The following is a 24,352-nucleotide window of genomic DNA, read 5'->3' as shown; positions in this document are numbered from 1 at the left end:
CAGACGTTTACAAGTGCTAGTTCAAAAGAGATTTTTTCTGCCTCTCCCTCACAGTGCTGCTTTTCTCTCTTTCTCCTTTGTATTTGCTGGATCTCTTTCTCTCTCTTGTGTGTGTTTCTCCATTTTTTTTTAACTGGCCTTTCTAAACTTGTCCAGTTCAGGCTTTTGTCAAGGAGACATTCAGGACTGTCTAAATGGGGTCTGGTTTCAGCATATTGCACACAGCCCGGAGTAGCTTTTGAGCCCACATAATTGCTTAACCTTCTTTAAACAGACGAATAAAAGATAGAAAGAGCCGAAGAAGTTTAGCTTTACCTGGAGCTTGTTGTGTATCTGGGCAACACTGCAGGAGGGGTGAATGCAAAACTGCAGATGGATTCGTGGGAGCCACAGCGGGAGGAAAACCAGAGCTGTTAAAGATAGGTTTCTTGAGAGGAAAGATGTAGCTTCTGTCTCACAATACCGTTACTGAGCAGGGAGACCAAATCCTTCTGAAATACTGCTATGAAACCAGGGAAGATGTTAGGGAGGACCTAAGGTTAGAGTCATTCCTTGACTTGACTCTTCATTCCACATGGGCAACATAAGCGACCTTCCTGTTCCCAGCCTGCTCCAGGATATGTTAATCCTAGCTCAGGAATCCCATCCAGCAAGAATCTACCCCTACATGGGCCTGCAGTTCCTGCTCTCTGAGTATATTATTGCTGTATTAGAGAATACTAGTTTAGACCCGTTTCACAGCTGCTTCTTAACCTCTCTTTATTCCATCCCACACTCCATTTCCACCACGACAGCCCTCTACCAACTTGTGTCTCTCAGCTTGGACTAAAATTTTGGCACTTCAGTGCTCTGAACATGTAGCCCTGATGGGGTTAACTGTCTCTTGGGAAGGGTGGTTGTTTTTATTGGGAAGGAGATCATCAAGGGTCTACCCAGCCATTTATACACCGTGACCTGTGGAGTGGGTTAGGATGTCACACTTGCTGCTCAGCTGTTGCTGTGAGTACTTTCAGTGCCGGAGTTAGTCCAGTTCATTAGATTATACATGAAAGCCTCTATATGGAGAGCAGGGTATTTCTGAGAAAGAATTTGAAATAACGCGACATGGCTGGGACCCCAGACGACAAAGGGGCAAAGGGAGGCTGCAGAGGCAGATGGTTTCTCCTACAGTAAGGGTCTCCAAAGAGAGAGGTAGGCCATAGGGAGTCTTCTGAGAGAGGGTCGTAGGACAAGACTGTGGGAGGTGAGCAGTGGGGAGCACGTTCACAGATCTCAGAGGGGATGGCCATTATTTCCCAGCGCTGCAGACCAGCCTCCTCCAGTCCCTATGTGGTAGATGGAAGAACAGGAGTGAAGGAACAGGGAGTAAATCAGTCTCTGGCAGAACTGGTGCCCTGGGCAGAGGGCTGGCGGCCTGTGTAGTGGGGGGCCCGCTATGCCATCCTGTAGCAAACTTTCCCAGGTCCTGAAGCACAACCTCCTCAGCTTACTTTGGGGTGCTGTGTGCTACTGCTCGTGTGGCTAACCGCTCCCCATTGATGAAGATCAGTGGCTAATGGGCCTAATCCAATCCAACATGCCACAGAGCGATCCGCTTATTACCTATTTCCAAAGAACAGGAGCAGGGAGGATTTACCAGGGAGTGAGAAAATGCAATGATTAGGTTTTGGGGCTGAAGTATAAGGTTATGGTAAGAAACACGATTCCGAAACAGAGAGCAAAACCTGTTGCGGAGCCACTAAATGGACTCTGGGAGAAAACTGGCTTTGCCAAAATAAAAAAGAAGGGAGGTGAATTTGGCAGGAGTATCTTGGATGCAGAGGGAGAGTGCCAAGTGGGAGTCAGAAATGTCATTATTCTCAACGGGAGTCTGCCGTCAGAAGTGCCCCTGGACTGGCATTGCATAATTAAAGTAACTGTGGGAAATTCGTAATTTCTTTTGAGTTGTTCATTACAGGATAGTATGAGACAAGCCTTTGCCTTGCAACAGATCATGTTCTATTATTTTGACTGTCTTAAAACTTTTGCAAAATTTTTTCTCTCTATTGATTAATTAGACCAAGTCATGATTTTACACAAAGGTACTCTACAATTTTAGTAGAACTAGCAGCGTGTAGAGGTGCCACTTCTTCTCCCTCTGGAATTCTGACATAATCAGAATTTAATGAATTAAAGTTACTTGCAGTTGAAGGTATAAATTCTACATTTTGCCAGGTGGTGACCTGCATTTCTCTAGTGTTCCCTGTCACCGCTCTCAGAAATCTTTGTGTTTTCCTTGGTAAGACAAGGTGCAATCAGAATTCATGACTCTGTCCACCAGCTGCTATCGACCTTTTCAATTCCCATTAAAGCCAGTGACATCTAAGGGGGCAAAACACCTCAGAAAATGATATTTCAGGTGACCAGGAAAAAAAACAAGAAAATGGTCAGCCTTGTGGGAATCTGAGGTTTCTGTTTAGGTCTTGGATAAGGGTTTGTACTTATGGCATGGAATATGGTAATAAGTATAACGTGATGATGGGGACACATTTTTCCTTCAGCTACAGTAGTGTGATTTTGATATTATTTTGTGGGGTGGTCTGACTTGGATGCCTTAAGGACACTGATGAATTCAAAGTTTGTATTGTGCAGAAGGCTAATGCGGTGGTCATAGGTCATAGTACTCCACTCAGACATTCAAATGTGTAAGGCTGGGTAGCCCTTCCTTTCTAAGGAAAGCAGCCTGAGCCCAGGATATGAGATACAGTGATACACTGGCATGTCTGGCACTGCTGGATGCCTCACAAGCAAATCTGGCCGTAACACCTGACAGCAGTGTTTCCCTTTGCATGCCCGTTGCTCACCACAGCCAATATTTCGTGCCTTTTGCAGCCCGGCCCAGATTCACGCAGCCTGCCAAGATGAGACGGAGAGTGATTGCCCGTCCTGTTGGGAGCTCCATCCGCCTGAAGTGTGTGGCCAGTGGGAACCCCCGGCCTGACATCACGTGGCTAAAGGACAATAAGCCCCTCACACCCCAGGAGATCGGAGAGAACAAGAAGAAGAAGTGGACACTGAACCTGAAGAACCTAAAGCCAGAGGATAGTGGCAAATACACTTGCCGAGTGTTTAACAAAGTCGGAGAAATCAATGCAACATACAAAGTTGAAGTAATCCGTAAGTGCAGCCTCTGGGGTGGGAAGGTGGGCAGGGAGCTGTGACGCGGGAGCTAAGTGAGTAAAGAAAGTAGAGAGTGTGCAGTGCAGATAGCTGGACACAGGTATGGGGGAGTGTTACAAACATGGGTAGGGACAGAGAAAACGTTATTGAGGATCTAGAGTAGGCCTAAACCTGGGCTGGACAGAATAGCCTCCCGAATAATACAAATTAGTAGTCTGAAATGAAGAGAGATACTCGGGAAATGGTCACGTGTAAGGGCATGCCCATGGCAAACATTCGTGAGTGCCCAGTTCGGTCTCATGTCACTGCTGGAGTCACTTTAAGGACAAACCGAGAACCAACTGCTAAGTCCTCTAAGGTACCTTAGAGAAGGGGTGGAAATATTTAGAGTGGCCTAGGTTACGCTGTCAGAGTGGTAATACGATAAAACCAATCAGCGAAAAATTTGGGCTAGATATCTGTAAGAGGCCCACTTCATTAGAGAAGACTCCCAGGGGACTTAGGAGAAATCTAATGACTAAAGTCATTAGCCAGACAAGGCTTTAGGGCCAGATTTTAAAAGGCATTTAGACATCTGAAGGTTCAGGTGGGTTCCAGTGGGCTACTACAGAAATCCCACTAGGCTCCCATCCGTATCTTTAGATGCCTACATAACTTTAAAAATCCAGCCCTTTGCAACATGAGCTGTGGGGGATTACCCTGCTTTGTGGTGGGGTGAAGTAAATTGCTCTTCTTAGTGTCTAGTTCTCCTGATTCTGTGTCTTTAATCTCCTGCTTCCCCTGTTATTACTGAGGGTAATTATGCTCAGAAAGCTACCTAAGCCTACCAGAGAAGAGTGCCTGCTCTTAAATCATAATGTTTTGCCTATGACATCATCGTAAGTTGTCATGGAAATGATTATGAAGCAGCCAACTCAAGAAAGAGGAGAAGATGGCCTGAGTTGGGGGAAGATCAAATATCCTTCATTAATGAGGAGCAGGAGCTTGAAGGGCTGCTACCAGCCACATGGCAAGCATGTTGTTGCTCTCTCTGTGCATACATTTTAGCATGAGAAAGTTTATCCCAGTGTGAAAAACTGTTCTTAAAGGTAAAGATCTGTTCTCTGATAAGTCCTTTCTCTAGAATAACAAGAATTAAAAGCACATGTGAGGAGCTCTGTTGGGCTCCGAATGCACAAACCTGCTGGACATCTGGGATTGATAAAGATGCAGCTGTGTGGAGACAGTAAAAACATGTGTTTACACTAAAACCAGGAGCAGAGACAGGGAAATGAATCAAACCCCATCCTAATGGCAGCTGTGGCATTTTCACTTCATCAAAACCAGACAGCACCAGGAACAAACCCTTTTCTGTGTCCCTGTTTATCTTAGTTTTTATCAACTTAAAGATGTGTGTAACCTTTGTTTTCATTAGCTTTTGCTGGCTAGGAGTGAAAACAGTAACCAAAGCTGGAACCAAAATCAAGTAGATAAGAGCATTAAGCGGTTTTCAGACATCTTTCTATTTTTAACGTTATTCTGTGGAGCATTTCAGGTTTTATTCAATTTCCTCCCCTTCCATTTTTTTCCCCTGAGCCTCCACTCTTAAGTCTGACCTGCTTATCTGAGTCTTAGTCACCCCAGCTGTGATTCCTGCTTGTGGTCTTTAGGCACAGTCTGTACAGAACAATGTGGTATTTTTGCTGCTCTGGCCATGTTTCCCAAGCACAGCTTAAAAGCCCTCGTTATTGAAAACATCCCGACCGTTTGAAAGAGGGTCCATTGTTCCTTCCTCTCACCTCAAAGCCTGTGGTGGTGGCAGCTGTGTTGTTATGTGCCCCATCCTACAGTGTTTGCTGTCAGAAGATGTTGGTCATTGCCAGCAGTTACCACTCGCTGCGATACCGTAATTTTACTCTGTACCTAGGACAGTACGCTATTTGCAGTACCTCCCGTATCACCGATTTTTCTGATGCTCATGCTAAAAAAGACCCTAGTCTTCCTCAGAATGAGAGATATATTCTTCTGTTTTCCCTGTGACTTTACATGGTGTTAACACGACCTAAGGCTTACCGTCATGCTGGAAAGGATGGTCTTGTGAACCTGCAGAGCCCCTTGTTTTTCATTTCCTCTCCTACCGTCTTGTTTCCTTTACCAACTGGGAACTGAGGCAAGATTTTCATGAGAAAGGGAAGGTTTTTCTTATTGGCTAGAGAAGCAAAGGGTTTTTGAGCTCCTCCTCCACAAAGAGGATGCTCCATGCTCAGTGTGTGGAACATTAGACTGAAAAAAGGAACAGTAAGGGCAGGGAGGTGAGGATGATGTGGACATCTTGCTCACCTGCAGTGCCTTAGGTCTCGGCTCCCCTCAGGGGTGAACAGCAGGGGGTGGCCTCCTATAGTATTTGGTCCCCATGGACATCGGCCAAGCCTGGCAGCCAAGGTGGCAGATGTCTGCTGAAAGACTCCCAGAACACAGGTGAGATAACATCAACAGCCTCCCCTTAACTGCCGTTAGACAGTCCATGAAGGAAGGGGCCTTTCCCCATCTGATTTAGTCTGTCATTAGGGGACATTTGGGAAGATCTAAAGGAGAAGGAGCATTTCTTATTCCGCTTCGCTGTCCCCAAATTGTGGGTAGCCACAGCGGTGCTAATGTGGACTCTCAATAGATATGTACTTGTAAATAAGCTGTAATTGGTAATTGGTTCATATTACAGATAGGAAGATTCAGGTTAGGCATGAGAAAAGACTTGCTAAGACTCAAGGCAGTGGAGGAGTTGTCTGGACAGATTGTAGAGCCTCTACCGTTAGAGGCTGTGGCAGCAGCTGGGCAAATTTTTGTCAGAAATGTTTTGGAGAGCTCAGCCTGCCTTGAGGCAGGGAGCTGGGCTAGACAATTTTCCACATCCCTCCTATGCCTCGTTCCTGTGTTTGTGCAATCACAAGTTAGATCGGCAAACACCTTTTTCCATGGAGCTCCCTGTGTTTCTGTGCAGAGAGGACGAGGTCCAAGCCCATCCTGACAGGAACGCACCCCGTCAACACAACGGTAGACTATGGCGGGACCACGTCCTTCCAGTGCAAAGTCCGCAGCGATGTTAAACCCGTCATCCAGTGGCTGAAGAGGGTGGAGTACGGCACGGAGAGCAAATACAACTCCACCATTGACGTCGGGGGACAGAAGTTTGTTGTGCTGCCCACGGGGGAGGTCTGGTCCCGTCCCGATGGTTCTTACCTGAACAAACTGATGATTACTCGAGCCAAGGAAGAGGATGCAGGAATGTACATTTGCCTGGGGGCAAACACCATGGGCTACAGCTTTCGCAGTGCTTTTCTCACAGTCCTGCCAGGTGAGTTGTTCCTTTCCCCTCCGTCTGAACCAATAGTCTGCATCATGGTATTCATTAATGTAACTGTTGTTGCCCATCCTCACCTTGTTGGGCTCCACGGACCTCCGTGATGCCATGCTGATTTAGGCTAGCTCAGTTCTAGTAAGAAGTAGTGAGGGATCATACACCACTGCTGATTTTCTCTTGCTGGTAGTTCCTCTTCCTCCTCCATGGGGAAAAATGATTCAAGGAAGGTGAAATAAAATTGACTTGAAAATGAATGATCTGCTCCTGTGTGAAAGAGGAGCTGGGAGATCATTCTGCGGTGTCAGGCTCTATGTCACCTCAGTGATGAGGTGCAGGAGGTGAGACAGGAACTGAATACTGAATAGCCACAGAGTTTGCAGCCCCACTGCCTTAAATTTCTCCTTTCTCTTACTTTTATTTGTAGTGCTTTACTGGTAAAAGAAAACAATGATACTGGCCCATAAAATGAGAGAAGAATGAAAATTGTCCTAGTCACAAGGAAAGGAAAAGGACTGATATAAAAGAGAGAAAGACTGATTACTTAAATTCTTACCCAGTGATCCTCCAGGAGCCATTGTGCCAAACTCACAGCTACTTCCCACTCCCCCAGGCCTTAGAGCTGGTGGCTGTGACCAACTGAGGCCATATTGTGTGTACTCCAGGCATACTGTCCTTGCTTTGTCATTTGCTCCTTCACCTCCTGAGAGTGCACTTCTGCTCTGATAAATATTTTTTGTTAAAAATGGCATCTCCTTCAGCCTCATTTTGCCATGTGAATCCAGCATCAGATCCACTAGCTTTACGAAAAAAAATCAATCTATCTATCTTATCACTTTTTCTTCCTTTTACCACTGCAAGACCAACACAGCTAAAAGAGTGCAGGAGCTCGAGGCAATATCATAACACTTCAGCTGTCAGGTCTAATGGGGTGTCTCCAGTCCAGACAACAGTGAGAGACAGAGATCATTAACTCTCCCAGACTGCTAGGACCAGTTCTCTGTGCATTTTAATGGGCAAGATCCTCATGATTCCTATAACTACGGCAGCAGTTGCTGGGAGTCATTGCCTTGAATTTAGACACCAACAGCAGGTTCTGAAGTAAGAAGGAAATCTGGATGCAGCCTTGGTTCCCTCTTCTGCATCACTTAGATTTGAGGACTAAACTCCAACTAGAAAGCCTGTCACTCCGAAGGAAAAGTCTGCATAGGTAGGATGTAATTTAAAGCCGCTGGGAGTTTCCAAAGTGGAAGAGTCTGATCCAGCTCCCACTGAAACTGGTGGGAGGCTTTCCGTTGATTTAAATGGGAGTATAATGAGGCCTCATACCAAAACCAGAGCCTGCAAGCCTGTTGTCATTGGCATTGATGGAGAAGGAGAACCCAGCTTGCCCTCAGAAGCAAAGATGTGGTTGCAAGGCCATGAGTTAGAAAAACATAGTTTTACTTGTACATCTACCACATTTGACATAGACAGCTCAGAAAAACAGCACAGATGAATATCAAAATGTCAGGCTTTCATTTCAGCCCAGCGGAGGATTTCTGCCAACCAACACGAAGACTGTTGTTTTCATGGTCAGCTGATGGGTCAGTTCCCTCATCCTGTCTTCCCTTCAGAGGGGGCTGGACCAGATGACCTCCAGAGTCCCCTTCCAGCCTAAATTATTTCTGTGATTTCCAGTCTTTGTGGATCAAAGTTTTGTCTATTGAGGTCATCAACATAACTCCTTCTGACTTCAAAAGGACCACGTGGTATATTTAATATTTCAAATTAGCTGTAGTTATCAAGGAGAGAAAAAGACAGTAGTGTCTTAAAGAAGTGTAGTGTAGAAGTGATATACGTCTGAAAATAACATACTGTGCCATTTGGATAGCCTGTGTTTTCTAAGTTTCTGAGTGTCCACCTGCAAGCTGAGCTATGCACCTGGGTATTTCCCAGGACATTTGAAAATCACAGCTGGCCGCTATCTAGATGGGGGCTTTGATACCTAGATGCTACCCCAGGATTCTTTTTGAGTACATAAATTGACAGATCAGGCTGGGAACAGCTGTAGCCCATAACCATGCTATGTGATGCGAGAGAGCCACTCCTGCATGAGGACTCAGGGTTTTCCCTGCTGTGCATACCTGATGAGGCCAGGCCACGGCGCAGGGCTGCAAGCAGGAGTACGCGCACTGGTTTCCCTCCTTTCGGGCGCCCCTGTTCCAGATGGGCTGTGAGAAACTGCAGGGCTACCTGGGGATGTTCCAGCTGCCAACAGCACAGTGGGCCGGTGGGAGGTGAGTGTGAAAGACACAGTCTGAAGCACCTTATCTCCTCCAGTAACGAGCCCGCTGCCTTTGGAAAGCCAGCAGCAGCTCTGCGGGGACTGGTGGAGGTAGCTCATTTGGATGTAGCTCATTTGGCACAGGGAGGTTGCGGCACACATTAATGTCGTGTTAAATTGCAGCACTCTGGTGCTTGAGCACTGAGAAGGGGATACCAGCTCACCAGTGCCTTCTCGTCCTTTCTTTCCTTTGTTGTCCTCCCAACCACACAAGAAACTCAAGGTGGCCCCTCCAAACCACCGCATTCGTGCTGCCTGCCATGGCCCCCCAGCTGAGCACTGCTGAGTAGCTCCGGAAAAGTGCTGTACTGCTAGACAGGGATATTAAAGGTCATCTGAATGCCGCGTGGACACAGATAGGTCTGGTGGAGGCAAAAGGGACCAGCCATTGCTCTGTGTCCTCCAGCCTGGGCAGCAAAGCCCACTCCATTGTGGAGTGAGGCACTTAGCAGACCATCTCATGGGCTGGCACTAGTATAGCCATTAAAATTTGGATAACAAAGTTTTAAAAAAAACCCCAAAGACTGCCTTTCGTTTTCAACTCCTGACCCCTAAACCAGAGAAAATGAGTTGTTTGTCCTTTCAGGAGCATTGAGAAGCTAAGCAGTTACCAAACATCATATGCTGGCTTGATTTCTCCCTTTAGCTTGGTCTGGCGGGCTTGTCAGGCAGCCTGCACCAAAGCCAGCCTAAGTGTGACATCTGTTTTGCATTTGCTTTGCTTGCATTAATTAACTCTTTCTATCTCGCCCCTTTCCCTCCTCTTGCTGTCCAGATCCCAAGCCTCCAAGTGCACCTGTGCCCCCCTCCTCAGCCAGCAGCCTTCCCTGGCCTGTGATCATTGGCATCCCAGCTGGAGCTGTCTTCATCTTCGGGACGATCCTCTTGTGGCTTTGCCAGACGAAGAAGAAACCCTGCTCCCCGCCGGCCGCTGCCCCCGTGCACCGGCCGCAGCCGCGAGACCGGATCTGCGTCTCCCAGGTGCCCGACAAGGACTGCATCTCCTCCATAAACTACGAGGAATACGTCGCTCAGCAGCAGCATTTGCTCTCCCAGGGGCCTGCCCTCGCCCCGGCCATGTCGTCCAAAATGTACCCAAAGATTTACACGGACATCCATACTCACACCCACTCGCACGTGGAAGGCAAAGTCCATCAGCACCAGCACATTCAGTACCAATGTTAAGAGCACGCCTGCAGACGGTAGCTCGGTTTGGGCTTTTCCTCATGGTACCTCAGAAGAGACTGCTCTGATTCAGCTCACACTGCCAGCAATAGGCAAAGCAGCCAGAAAAGATTATATATATATATATAATTTTAAATATATATATACATATATATATAATTGTATATGCGTGTGTATGTGTGTATATATATATGTGTATATATCTATATCTATCTATATAAATATATATATAATAGAGAGAGACAGAGAGAAAAGAGATTTTTTTTTTTAAGTATCGCAATCAGGATGTAGCCGAGGAATAATGAAGGAGCTCCAAATCTCAGCAGAGAGGTAGCCACCGCAAACGGCATGGCCTTCTTGCATTTTCTAATCCAGGTGGCAGCAAGTAAGACAGGACGCAGTGACATGAGCCATCACCTCCTTCCTTGTGTTGCTAAGAGGAATATGAAAGATGAGAGGAGACCAGAGAGCTTTTCCAGGTGGGCACTGCAGTTCCTGCACCTACTGAACATCAGGAGCCCCCCAAACGCATCACTTGTTTTGGTGGGAGGGCACCAGCCCTCTCACCCTCGGGAGCATGCAGGGGAGCCTTTTCCTTCAGAGTGACTCAGGCCTTAAAGTACCTGAGGTTTAGTGCCAAAGCACCGGGAGACACAATCAATTCACCCCTTCTGGGGAAAATAATAACACGAGCGGTTCTGGAAAAAGTAATTTCCGTTCAAGACGTGAAATGCCGAATGCTTCGCAAGAGCAGTGTGTCATGTCTGAAATGATAACCGAGCCGGTTGGTCTAATTTCTGCAAGTCAAAGGGGTGTCGTGCTTCCGGCAGGGGAGGGTCTGAAGATCAAAATGCACGTGCAGCACTCCCCCCAGTCCTAAGACTCAGTGCCACTGCCAGGAGGAAGGAAGGATGGGAAGAGGAACGTTGTACAGAACACCTTTATATTTATATTTAAGAAATAATAATAATTAATAATAATAATTGAACTGCTGATGGTCGAGAAAGCAACACACGCTGTCCTTCTCTGATGGCTTACGGTGACAAGCTACTGGATTTTTTTTTATGTCAATGCAAAATACGTGAAAACATTAGATAAAGGAGAAAGAGAAAATGAGAGAATAAAATAATAATCTCGTAGGAAAAAAATGAATTTGATAAATATGCACCTAGATTGTGTGTGGTTCTTCCCCTTCCCTCAGATAACATTTGAAAATGATACAGCTTCATTTCAATTCAAACAACAGTAAAAACAAAAAGGAGAGAAGATTAAAAAAGGACCATATTAAATACCTATATGGACTGGAAATGAACCCAATTGCAAATATAAAACCTTTGTAATTCTATATAGAGTTTAAACAGAAGTCATGTATATTTAATTTATTTTGTTAAACAAGAAAAAAATGTATGATATTTTCCTCAAAACAGGCATTTCTATACGTATTTTTGATCAAAGAAAATAAAGATTTCTTTTTTTCAGGTTCTATAGATGCCATGCTCAGCATACGCTCCATGTAGCTGTTTATCTTAACCTAGGAGTCAGCCATTGGTATGCCGTTTCACACCAGCCACGTGCAATCCCCTAACATCAGCTGTGGTCCTGCCAGTACCGTTCTTTCCCTTAGAAACTGGCCTTTCCTGCTGAGTATATTCTGACGGTGAAGGTCTGCGCCAGCCGGATCCCGTCCTGCCAATCCTATGTTGCGTCTCTCCAGTAGCAAAGGTCTCTGCTTGCAGCAAAATCCGCTCCACCATGCGTTTAAGGCCGGGGGCGAGGGGGGGAAGGTTGGATTTGTTTTCTAACCACAAACCTGTGTTGGGCTTTCTTTCAAAAAGAAGATTTCTTAAATCAAAACAATATAATTTGTGAGCCTGTAAAGTGAGCTTCAGCCTCAGGGTGCTTGGGAGGGGAAAATGTGAAGTGCGGGTGAATTGCCTGAGTCGTAAATGCAGCTGCTCAGCCTACAGGAGTCAGCGGAGGTTCAGTCCCGTGCGGGAAGGGCGAAGCGACATAACTCGCCCTCGCTGCAGGCTCACACCTTGGTCCTGCCGCGTGCTGCGGCGAGGGGCACGCGTGGCCAAAGCTTGCTTTAGCAAATGAGGGTTCAGCAGTGCTGCAGCTGTTTGCTGTTCACTTGAGTTTCGCTTCAAATTTAGTTGGAGGAGGAAAAAAAAATAAAAGCTGAAAAATTTCAAACATGCCAATTTTGTAAATTTGAAAGTGCTTCCTCCTCAATCGTGCTTTGCGAAAGAGAGGTCTCTAACAAACCAGCTGCTCTGATTTGACCCAAAACAGCTCTTTCAAGTCTCTAAGTATTTCCCAAGGTGTTTGCTTTGGGTTGACCTGATGGTGATTTTTCAGCTTACTTGTTTGAATCACCGGCAAACAGAGCAGCTCCCCGTTTGCTGAGCCATAGCTCCGAGACGGGGCCCTCGTTCAGCAAAGCGTGTAAGCTCCCATTTTCCTTCGCCACCGCCTGCCTAGCTCCAAAGTCCCCTTTTGGCCTTAGCTGACGGTGTCAGGAATCCATCCGTCGCTGGCATCTCCCTGTGTCCCTGCGTGCTGCACTGGTGGTGGCTGGGGCACTCCGGTGGCACCTGAGCATGAAAGGAGGAGAAGGACGTGGGAGACCTTCACACTCACATGGAGTTTGCTGACCAGACACTATAGTGGGAAACCCATATATCCTTCATGGTGGGCCTCCTGTGAAGTTATAACAAAGCAAATCATTGCTCATGTGTTTTGGAGAGGGGAGGGTTTGGTTAGGCTTTGTTAACACAAATTTATCAAGTTTATAAAAGCTAAATTCAGATCATGGATATCTGAACACAGCCCCTCATTTTCAGGGAGGCTTAAATATGGGCGCTGAAAGCTCTGTTTGGATATGAGGCATGATTTAGGTAGGAGTACTTAATGGCTGTAGCTTATCGAGTTGTTTCATGAAATAAAAAATGCCTTTCTACACTAAGTTCACCACCTCTATTTTAAGGTGCCAGTAAGATGATGTTTCCATGAGAGCCATGGCTACTTCTCATAGCTGCTGTCTATGGGAATCTTGTTATTCTTGCTGCCACGCGTTGCAGCATTGTGGAGGGCATGGCAGGAGGCAGGATTCATCTCTAAGTGAGGCCAATGGCCCTTCTCGGCCCTCCATGCCCCAGGGCTGTCCCAAGAGGGCACTGCTGCACGTGTGGCGAGGGGCTGTGGTGCGCACAGCCTCTCAAAGGAGGGTGCGCACACCATTTTTATGTGGTTCAGCTCAAAGCAAGCTGTAACAGACTGTCTTACAGCGCTTTTTTAAGATGGCAGCTATATCTCTGACCCTCCATAAAAGGGGTGCTTAAAAGAAGTAATCCTGTACGTCACATACAGTGCAGTTTTCCATGCCAAGGGTGATGCTCTCCACTGGTGCCTTCTGTCCACTGTAGTCCAGGAGCTCTCTACTGTGGTGTCTTGAAATCAAAAACTCATACATATTGCAAGACAGCTCCCATGGAAGGAATGGCTTCTTCCTGCCCTTTAAAGCTCCTATTTTTAAGTACAAATCTTTTGGGATGCTGACAAAGAGATTTACAAGCGGGAACTCTCCGGTAAGCCACCCATCATGGACCGTGCAAGGGCTAAGGGCTGCTGCAGATCTCACCCCGGGTGTCGAGCACTCAGCTGGGGTCTGGGATGCCTAACGTGATATGCCACAAGGGTCTTCATTTTTAGAAAGCTCTGGCTGCTCATCCTGCCTTGAGTAGAAGCTTCCTCTTTGGCATCACATGCTGGACACCCAAACCAGCAGTCACTGTGAAATCTTGGTCAAGGCTGTGATCTGCTGAGGGCGGGGGCTGTGGGGTGGTAGCCCCTTCTATCAGTCCCACGTGCTCAGGTGTGGTGGGAAACGGGCAGCAATGACCGTCAGCCAGCCTTGTCGCTGTTAGCCAAGTCCTAAAGGCAGAGTGGTGGTGATGTTCTTGAGCGACATTCACCCATAGGAAAACACCATCTTACGTCCTATTTAAACAGGGCTGTAAATATTGTCCGGCTTGCTGTGCATGGGTGGGTTTTGCCTTTTGAGGAATTATTTTGCCTCCACAGGGCACTTTCAAGTGCTCTTGCTAGGGTCACTCTGCTCCATGCCTATTGCGTGCCATTTATTTTTAGGGCTCAATTGTGCCTTGTATGTCCTGCAGGGTCTGCCTTTGTCTAAATAAATGCAGCCAGCTCCTGCCTATGTCTCAATCTATTTTTCTTCAGTGGGACAAGATTTGGACTCATCTTTGTTCATGAACAGGGAGTGTTTAAAGAAAATAGTCTTGCTGTTAACTGCTGACCCTATTTTGAACACAGAAGGGTTTTTTCTTTATATGTGTGTGTATGTGTGTGTGTGTGTGTGTGTGTGTGTGTGCGCATATATATATATACACACACACACATATATATTTTTATGTGTATGTGTGTGTGTATATATATATACACGTACATATATATGTATGTGCCAGGCTGTGTTACAGAAGGCAGTCTTACTCTTAAAGACATGTGGCTTCAGGGATCAAAGGGAATTTAGGCTTCAAACTCACCATCTTTGTTTATTTGCATTACAGATCAAACATGGCCTTATATGTCAATTTGTGTGTGGCATTTTTAAACTTTGCATGGACAATCTTTGTACTGTCAGCCCTTTTAAACCGAAAACTTTTATCAGTCATTTACAAATAAAAAGTGTCATGTCATTTTCAGCTGATGGTAAATATGGTGACTAAACACGTCAAAAAGACAATCGGGCTTAAAGTGTATGTCTGTGTCAGGGTGAAAATTAGAAAGGAATGAAAGTCTGGGATTAGGTTAGCAGACAGTAGAGTTATGTTAAGTTAGTATGTTTTAAAGTAAGGATAGCTGTGTGTGTGTGTGTGTGTGTGTGTGTGTGTGTGTCTGTGTCTGTGTCTGTGTCTGTGTGTCTGTGTGTGCGCGCGCGTGTGTGCACACATTAGGAATACCTGCTGGTATCACAAAGCAGAGTACTGCAAAAGCACCTTTTGCACCACATCTTGGTCTGTCTTGTGCAGGTGCTCTGAATCCAGCAGAGGCTTTTTTTTTTTTTAGTGATTTGGAAAAGTTTTTTGTTTTTAAGTGAGTTAGGACCATTTTTACTCCCTTCACTTATAGAGACAAGCACCAGAGTTGCACCATGAGCCCAGTGGCACAGTTTTGGGTGAAGTCAGCAGCTGCTGCCCGAAGCACAGCAGAGATATCAGTGTGGAGCCCAGCACCTCCAGCCCTGCGGGGCTGCAAGCACTGGTATCTTACTACTTGTCCAAACCACTTTTAAGTTCAGAAAAGCTGGCCATCAGCCACAGCTTCATCTTGGAGCCCCAGGGGAGATGGAGTAGTGGGCAAAATCTTGGAGGTAGATGGGGAACTTATCATGGCTTTGCTGCTTTCTTTCTGGTCATCACCTCTGCCTACATGGGGGGGGGACTTGTGTGCGCCCAGGCCTCTGACAACTCTGAAGTCAATGGTTATGTCATAAACTCCTAAGTCCATTCGAACTCTTGGAGATGCCAGTGGAAAGAATCTCCACTACATCCGTGCGGAAATCAGTCAGTCATATGGAGTCATTGTAGGCTTTTTAAATCTTTGCTCTAGATGGCCCATGGGCAGAGAAAGATGTGACAGGAGCTAACGACCAGCACTGGAACAAGTTGTCCAGAGAGGTTGTGGATTCTCCATCCTTGGAGATATTCAGAAGCCGTCTGGACAGAGTCTGGGGCAACACGCTCTAGGTGACCCTGCTTGAGCAGAGGGGGTTAGATTAGATGATCTCCAGAGGTCCCTTCTGACCTCAGCCACTCTGTGACTGTATGATTCTGTGAATATGAAGCCAGACACATTTAAGCAGGAAATACACACATTTGGGAAGGAACTGCCAACTGAGGAGGTAGATGCCACATCCCTCAAGTCTTCAAATCAAGGCTGAGTGCTCTGTGGACAGGGTGCTTTGGTTAGATGCAATGTATTGGGAATGTTGTTAGGATAAAGAAGTACGTCTAAGCCAAATGGGCTCAGCTGGTGGTCCCTTCGGGCCCCAGAGAAATCTAGTTAAGCTACAGAGAAAAGAAAATGCAGCAGGGAGAGCATGGGCCCCACCACATGAGGCACTGCTGCCTCCAGCCAGCTTTCTAACCGCACACGTGCATCACATGCTTCACCATTTGGCACATCACAGGCCTCGTTTAGGCTGTGCATCCGGCTCTCCTGATTTCGGCTTTACCTGCTTCCAGGCTGTCAGTGTGCAATCTCAGCACTTTCTAGGTTATTACTAAAGTAATGGCATTATTTATATAAGCCAGAGCTGTAAATCGACATTTACTGGGCCTGCAAATAACCCGTTATATAAATAGCATTGTAGCCATGTATGTATATACATCCTACTCATTTACATTATCATTTCAGAAAGCCTTGCTGGAGTTGCAACAGTTAGTGTCACAAGTCTGTACGTGAGCTGCAGAACTGTAAAGGACTTAGATATGAATTCAAACATAAACACACGCTGCTGCTCAGTCGCTCAGACGTGTGATCTGCATCACGGGATGCCTTTTCCCTGCACATGTAAGGCCTGACCAGGACAGGACAGTTTAGGAGCAGAGCGTAGGAGAAGCCAGTCCTCTGCGGGCCTTGCCAGCCCCGCTGCCATCCAGATGTGCGGGGATGCACCCGGGCCATCTGCTACCTGGGTACCACGCTGAGGACCTGGGAGAAAATGCCAGCAATTGAGAGGCTGTAGGTATTTCAGACTTTGTCTTGACCTCATTTTACCAGCAAAGCATTTCTTGGGCCACAAGTCTCAAATTTTAAAAGCTTGGTACTAATGCCAATTAAGAAGAAGGTGTACTTGAAAATAGGAAGTAATAGCTGATAAAAAAGCAGATTTAAAGTGCTAGTGTTACATTGATTATTAAGTGGCACGTACGTATTTTCTTGACAGTGTGTGGTGTCTGGAGGAAAGAAGATGCCAGAAGAAGCATTTTGTGCTTAGCCCAGGCGTCCTTGTGTGCGTTTATCTGCTTCAATTGTGTGAGAGCGCTATATGGTGCAAAGCCCTTTATTTGTGCTTATTTTCACTATTACTCTTTTTCTTTCTTTTCCCCTCTCCCTTCTGCCAGTCTCAGGTATAATTAGGATTTAACATATCCCACAATATACATGAACACCAGCAAAGCAACAAATACTCTTTTCCCATTTTCGCTAACCAGGTCCAGTCTGAAGTGTGATTTCTATCTGAGCTGATCTCTGCTTTAGTGAGAGGAGTAATAAATAACACTTTAGAGCAGGCTTCAAAATGCCTTTTTTCTTTGATCTGCATAATTAAAGAGTCAGGCTGCTGTTCCTGAGCACTTTCTGATGGAATTACACGAGTTAACGCGGTTCTTCACTTGTATGTCATTAAGCATTATGTTTTATTGCTGCTGTTCAAACAATTAGTACCTAAATATGCCCCATATTCTCATAAAGAGGCAGTAGCAGTGTTAATGTTAACACCGTGGTTAGCAGTTTGTTTCCATCCCGAGTCCACCATCATGCTTGAATGCCATTTAACACTAATCAGATCTTTTCTGATGCCCTTCTGCAGTCGTTCTCTTTTGCAATCATTTAAATGCGCAGTGAAGTGAGGATAAGTCGCACAATAAAGTTAAGTAAAAATGGCATTTCTCTTAACGTAGTTGTTTTTTTTTTTAAGTTCATTACAAGTTTTGGTTATAAAAAGGCCAGCGCTTCGTGGTGATCAGTCATTTTGACATTTTTATGGTGTTTTTATTACCCCTGGCTCATTTCCATACTGAAGAGAACATTTGTAACAATACTTGCTTTCTCTGTTATGATTAGAGTTGTGCTTTTGCTGCGCTGGGTTCGGCTGTTGCCTCTCTCGGTAATGCTCTTGGCACACGTCCTCCCAGCCCCTGCGGTGTGTTTATTCAAAAGGAAGGAAAAAGAAGCATCTACTAAAACAATAAACTACTACCGCTCGCGCTAACGTGGCCATAACGATCTCGTTCTGCGGACAATCAGTTAGCAAAGCTGTTAGGTAAACTTGCGCCTTCGCTGTTGGAAAAATAAATATCCATGCAAACTTGCTGCCGCGTTTTCCTGTGTTTTATTATCTGGTTGAAAGCGGTGGAGGTTTTTAAAGCTGGGGATTTAATCAGAAGGATAAGAATGGATGAAACCATGGGGAACTGGGCTCCTCAGCGTTACTGAGGACCGGCATAAGTGTTTATGTCACATTTTGCGGTGCTATTTCAGTATTAATGTCTTCATTTATGCTTCTTAAGACAGGAGGTGAATGTGCAAAGTGGGGTTGCAACTGATAAGGAGAAACCATTCAAGGAGCGTGAACACAGCTCAGACCCCAGACAGCCCCGGCTGCGTTAGCGCAGGCAGTAAGCAACTGGCCCAGGTACAAATAGTATTAACAGCTCTGTCCAAAATTTCCACCTAAATGAAGCCTGTCAAGGTTCCTTCTCACAAGTAACTTCAAGGCTTAATACTTAAGGACAGGCAGCTCATGTCTTGTGCTGCCTCTTGGGGCCAAATCCAGCAAGACGGGGGCAAATGCCTGGGACTGCCCTAGTGCCGCTCTGTGGCTGCAGCAGCCCGCTGCACTGGAGGGGCTGCTGCTCTCCAACGGTCTTCCTGCCTGCCCGAATGTGAATCAAAACCAAGAAATCGGAGAGGGAAAGCAGTGCATGGCGGAATTGCTCGCGGGTACAAGCACCACCGTTTCAGCGCCAGCTGCTCGCCACTCCTGGCCCCGCGCTGGAAGGAGCACGTGGGCTACCCTCTCGCATGCTTCAAGGAGAGCAAAGACTTCTCCTGTTGTGTCAGAGAGACGCATTCTGACGTTTCTCTGAAACCCTCTTCCAAATCTCTTTGCACAACAGAGGCTACTTGTAAGAACAGGTACGGCTTGATAGCAGAAAGAAATGATAAGCCATTCCTCTGCTGTTTTGGTGTGTTAAGGCTTAATACTCCTATCTGCCGGAAGAGATTTCCAAGGGGCTGTAAAGTCAGCACAGCTATGTTTGCACTTGCCTTTTTGGTTCCTTGACAGTGCTGCAGGGGCCTCTGTGCAAACACGGCGATGCGGCCGACATTTAAAGAGCCAGGCCCTTCGTTATTTAACCAGCTTTGCCGTGTTCGAACCCAGAACGGGTACAAAGCAGAAGACAGAAAATCACAGGGACCAAACAGGCTCTAACCTGGATCCCGGGAGCTTTCCGCCAATAAGGCAGTGGCTGGCTGAAGCCATCATCTTGCTTGTGGGATCAGTAGCACTTCTTTGACAGAAGAAGCATCAGAGCATCAGGGGTAGCAAACCAAAACCAGGATCAATCATTTCCCAAAGCTGAACCGACGGAAGAGCTAAGGTACTGGAGGCTGCACTGGGCCAGCTTTATCCCAGCGCCGAGCTCAGTTTCTTGTTCAATGGAAAGCGCAACTAGTTTGTTACTCTATTTAGGATCTTCATTTAGCCTTGTTCCTCCCCCAAGGTGATCTAAAAGACATTGATGAAGGTAAAAAACTGCTTCCCCAGGCACTGGGTGAGGCTGTCAGAGTGGCTTTGGGTTGAACTCGGCCTCATGGAAGTCAATAGGAATGTTATGCCGAACTTCTTTGGAGCATAACTCATTTGTCTTAAGAAGCTAGCAACTTTCTGACAACTGTTGTCATCAGCAGTAAAAAATGGCTTTTTTTTTTTTTCTCAATAAGTATGTGCAAGAGAAATACAAGGGGAAACTTCGTTTTGCACCAGCCTGCAGGATCTGTGCAAGACATGTCAACATCAAACACTTCTCCTACAGCTAATACAGAAAGTTAGTTGTACAGTGGATTCCAGCTCATGTACTTCCAGCATTTAAAAGCTGTTATCAAAGAGCGTGCATTATCCTTCACAATGCTGGGAAAAGCTCATGATAAATAATTCACATTTCAAGTATAATTAAATGGAAATGTAAGAAAGCAGGTTCAAATTGTTTAATAAACGCTGGTAAGTCCCTGCAGGAGTATCAGGCAATAAATGATAGACAATATTTTGGCAGTGAAGTCAGGTGGCTGCTTCCAACAGTTATGGATGACCAGAATGGTCTAGGACATATGTTTAGCTTGTTAATCTTGATAGTTTTTTATTGTCGACATTGTAGCTGGAGGCATCAGTACAGGGGAAAACTATACCAGATGTGGATTTTTTTGTAACCATTTGATATTAAATTTTGGTCGTTTGGATATTCAGAATCAAATGTAAGGTTACCAGAAAAAAGTTCAATTTCCAAAGCCTCCAGTGCTTGCATTATTTTTTAAATTTTATTATAAAGATCTATTCTTGATGCTTTTTGATTTTCCACATACCACTAAAGAATGTTAACAGAGATAAAATATATTATTGTTCTTTTCAATCACAAAGTTACCGTGAGCATTTTATAACGATCGCTTTAACATATGTGTCACCAGTAGTGGATTGTACGGGAAACCAGTTTTACTGTTTCCAAGACTAATATTCGAGTTGTCGCATGGTTATAACTGCGACATTATGTGTTTATGTCGTGAGGTTATTCCACAGCATTTCGGGCTCAGAGGCTAGATTTTTTTCAAAATGTAGCAGTTTAAATGTTAAGCATTACATACACCTTTTTGCCTTTGTTTCTGGACATGCCTATGCAGTGTATAAGGAGGGCTAGCCAATAATTCCCATTTTTTCCAAGGGAAAATACCAGGCAGTGGAAGTATCCCAAGTCCATTTATCTGCGTGGGATCTACAGCCCGGAATACTCTTCTGTATAAATATTCTCTTAAAAACCAAGCAGTGCTTTCTTTTTTGAAACACACCCAAAGGATTTCCCACCTTTTAACATGTTGGTCTAGTGACTGTAACTCTCCTCAAGTAGTCTTGCTCTGCATATTCCCATCTCTGAGAAGTTTCCAGCCAACGTTCTAGAAATTGCCCCAAGTACTGATTGACGCCACGTCGCTATGTGGGAACGAACACAGGAGTCACGGGCCAGGCAGGGAAAGGACACTTAGAGAGAGCTGGTCAGATGACATCCTGGGCCCCACCTCCCTGCAGCCACCTTTGTGCCCCTTGGACATTTGGTAGATATGTGTGGGGTGGCTTTGCAGTTGAAAGTGGTCACGATTACCCAGGGACAAACTTTCACATCTCTCAGCTGTACATCCCAAAACAGGAATGATGGCTGTGCTGAAAGGCTGGAAGAGATGGACTGAAAATGGCGTTACCTAATGCAGCAAAACAAGAAGAGAGGAAATTACCAGAACGCATATTTGGAGCACTTTCATGGCCCATCATCTGCCATTATCACTAGCCAAGAATCATAAGCATTATAACAAGGAGATATAGTTGAGCGCAGAGGATTACGGTTTTCTCAAGGATTGTTGTCATAAACCCCACAGTGGGTAGAGCTTAACATAGTTTGTGATAATAACTGAGTATCGCATTGCCCATAGCATCAAAAAATGACAGCAAAATTCAGGAGCAGGTGGGCAGCTTTAATTATATAGGCTCCAAAGGGGAACGAGCACTGGGATGGTTTTTACCGTCTGTCTGGTGTGACACAGTCCACAATGACACTACTGGTGCTGATTTGGTGAGACTGAAGCATTTTGCCCGTATTTATCCCAACCCAAGTATCCTTTTTTTTTTTTCCTCTCTCTCCCTGTGAGAACAGAGAAAATAGGATTTGTAGGAGGAACTGGGGGATGTAATAGTGTCAGTGATTTGCACATATCAGGGCTGAAACATCAGACGGAGGAAGTACCGGAACAGCTGGGATTGCAACAGATGTTCTCCAGACAGCTCTGCCTCATGAAGATGTAGTATAGTACACAGGTCATGTTACAGAAACACAAAATTAAAAAGAGTGATTTTACATGCATGAGTACTGGCTCCCTTGGCCTGGCAGCATGAGTGACACTGAACAGGAAAAGGCAGCTGGGACCCTTCTAAAGAGATCATTGTGTCCATTTCCACCCGAACCTCCTTTCTTGACATATAGGCGTCTCTAGCATAAAGAGCAGGACTTGCAGAATTGAAACACAGAAGGGTTGAACACAAAATCTCCTTGCCATTCCTACAATTTAAGGGTGGATTCTCAATTACTCGATGCCAATGCTTCAAGGCTTTTAGCCTTTTCCATTGCATCCCTTCCCCCATGAATCAGGCAGGGAATTTCTTGTGTGCTGACCTAGAAATGAGAATAACTGTAGGGCAGGACTGCTCATAACCCCCAGGGAGCAGGGAGAACATGGAGCTCTTAACCCCTAGGAGGTATAAGGACTTGTAGCGTCGTAACCTGAAATTTCCCTGCATGCTTGCTTTAGTCCCCAGACGTGCAGAGAAACCTGTTCTGGTAAAAACAGAGGCGATGGTCTCCCACCTAGCGCTCCACCACCATTTCAACCAGTCAGCCACCTCCAAGAAGAGGCCCCAGAGCGTAATCAACGCAGCAGCTATCTTGAGTCACCGTCAGCTGTTGGCAGTGGCTGCTCTTGGCATGTTACTTAGCATCGAGGAAGAACAGGCTGCAGCTGAGTCCAAGGGGCACTAAACCTTCCTTTCCTTTAGTCTAAGGGACTGCCTCAACCACCAGGTCAACAGGGTTCCTCGAGTCCTCTCCAGCCTTTCTCTCGAAGCTGAGGCATGTTTCAGCCAGCAATGTAATAGTCATGAGGTCAGATGGAGAACAGGGATCACAGAAGGCAGTATTGTTTATTGTTATCACGATTTTTTTTTTCCAAACTGGGCACCATTGCTTCCACAATAAATATCTGAAAAAGCAACTGCCCTTCTTGACTCTCTCTTTGTTGGTGCACGTATTTTTTACTCTCCTGGCTGGTTGCTTGATTGTAATGTATCCCCACAGTTTTCCTCATTTACTTGTTTTCTTCACAGAAGTGAAGTCACACTCATTAGAGGTTGCCCTCTTACACCCTGAAGATGCAGGGTGCAGCACCTTTCAGTGTGCTACTATGACTCATGTTTTTCATCAGTCTTTTACACGGTATTGACAATATGACACTCTAAAAAGAATCCAACAGTAAATGGAAATTGACTGCTTAGGCTCTTAAATATATTTAAGTAAACACATTAAGCAAGCATCAAGAAAACTGAATACTCTCAACTCGATGAAATGAGATTGCAAGCGCACAAGGGCCCCATGACGGCAGTTTCATTGCAGACAGACTCCTGCACACCTATTCACATGTTCCAGACCTCTCTCCTAATATGAGAAAAGTGTGATCTGTCATGTTTGCATTATATCACTGCTCTACTAGCATTTAAATAATTACAGTACATTGTGAGGTACCTGGGATCAAAGACATTGCAGTTACAACTGGAAGGGCCTCGTTTTGTTGCCTCTCTCCAAGTACCTCAAGTTGCCATAGCAACCCAAAGCTCATCAAATAATTAAACGAGTCTGCAAATACACGGGGCAACTTCCTATGGCCACTGGGGATTTCTTACAGTGTTTGCATTTCCTCAGCCACTCATTTCTGACAAGAATAACTTCTCTTTCAGATGGCAGCACACCTCATGCTGTAGTACAGTTCAATAGCTTAAGAGGATTTGGTCACTCAGGCAAGAAAAGAAATATTATCAGAAAGTGCGGCTGGCCACTCAGACACTGCAAATGACAATGTGGCTATCTATTACTGGAAAATTATATAGTCTAATCTAAGAGAGCAATTCACAGGCAGCCCGCTTCCTGAAACTTGTTGCTCAAAGGGCTTGAGGACTGTTTATGAGTGGCAAATACGTTTACAAAATTCGGGGAATGATTTGTGAGAAAAGAAAGGAGGAACTGGGATTTTTTTTACATATGTTTTCTGTATTGCATTTATAATTTCTAATTTTTCCTCACTTGTGATTTCAGGTTCTTATTTTAAGCTTCAGTGCTGTGTATGGCTAGATTGAAGATCATTCTCTGCTTTTCATATTTCTGAATGGAGAAATCCTGTGAAAACCTCCATGTTACTCCTATCTGGAAAATTAGGGTAAGGCTTTATATCTGTTCCTTGCCATTCCACTTCCTCCTCTGTTCCTGGTCCAGACCAGTCCCATGTTGCCGTCTCTCTCTGTACTTTACTCATGCCCCTTTATATGGGTTCATACTTGCACACATAAGTTCCTGCTTGGTGAGTGCTGTCAGTTGTGCAAGCTGCTCTGTCCTTGGCCTCCTGTTAGCCCTTCACTCTTCCCTGCCCCTTTGGGCCCTTCCTGGCAATATTGCTTGAAGCAATTCCCTCAATGTGAAGAAAAAGGCATAGAGCTGAAAGAGTAAGTTGGGCAT

At 45.5% G+C, this 24,352-nt stretch overlaps 1 protein-coding gene across 5 annotated transcripts in view; it reads left to right on the top strand.

The window, feature by feature from the left end:
• FGFRL1 (fibroblast growth factor receptor like 1) overlaps positions 1-18,124 on the top strand; it is a 184,359-nt gene extending 166,235 nt beyond the window's left edge. For all 5 annotated transcript variants that reach the window (XM_068943658.1, XM_068943659.1, XM_068943660.1 and 2 more), the window contains 3 exons: positions 2,872-3,156; positions 6,137-6,490; positions 9,595-18,124. In XM_068943658.1, coding sequence (XP_068799759.1) covers positions 2,872-3,156; positions 6,137-6,490; positions 9,595-10,004 — 1,049 coding nt within the window. In that variant the 3' untranslated portion in view covers positions 10,005-18,124. The remainder of the gene's footprint in view (positions 1-2,871; positions 3,157-6,136; positions 6,491-9,594) is intronic.
• Positions 18,125-24,352: the final 6,228 nt, after the last annotated feature.

This window comes from Struthio camelus, chromosome 4 (genome assembly GCF_040807025.1).
Source record: "Struthio camelus isolate bStrCam1 chromosome 4, bStrCam1.hap1, whole genome shotgun sequence".
NCBI classification, from domain to species: domain Eukaryota; kingdom Metazoa; phylum Chordata; class Aves; order Struthioniformes; family Struthionidae; genus Struthio; species Struthio camelus.
The sequence above is the reverse complement of the archived record's forward strand: the minus strand, read 5'-3'. Positions and strand labels throughout refer to the sequence as shown.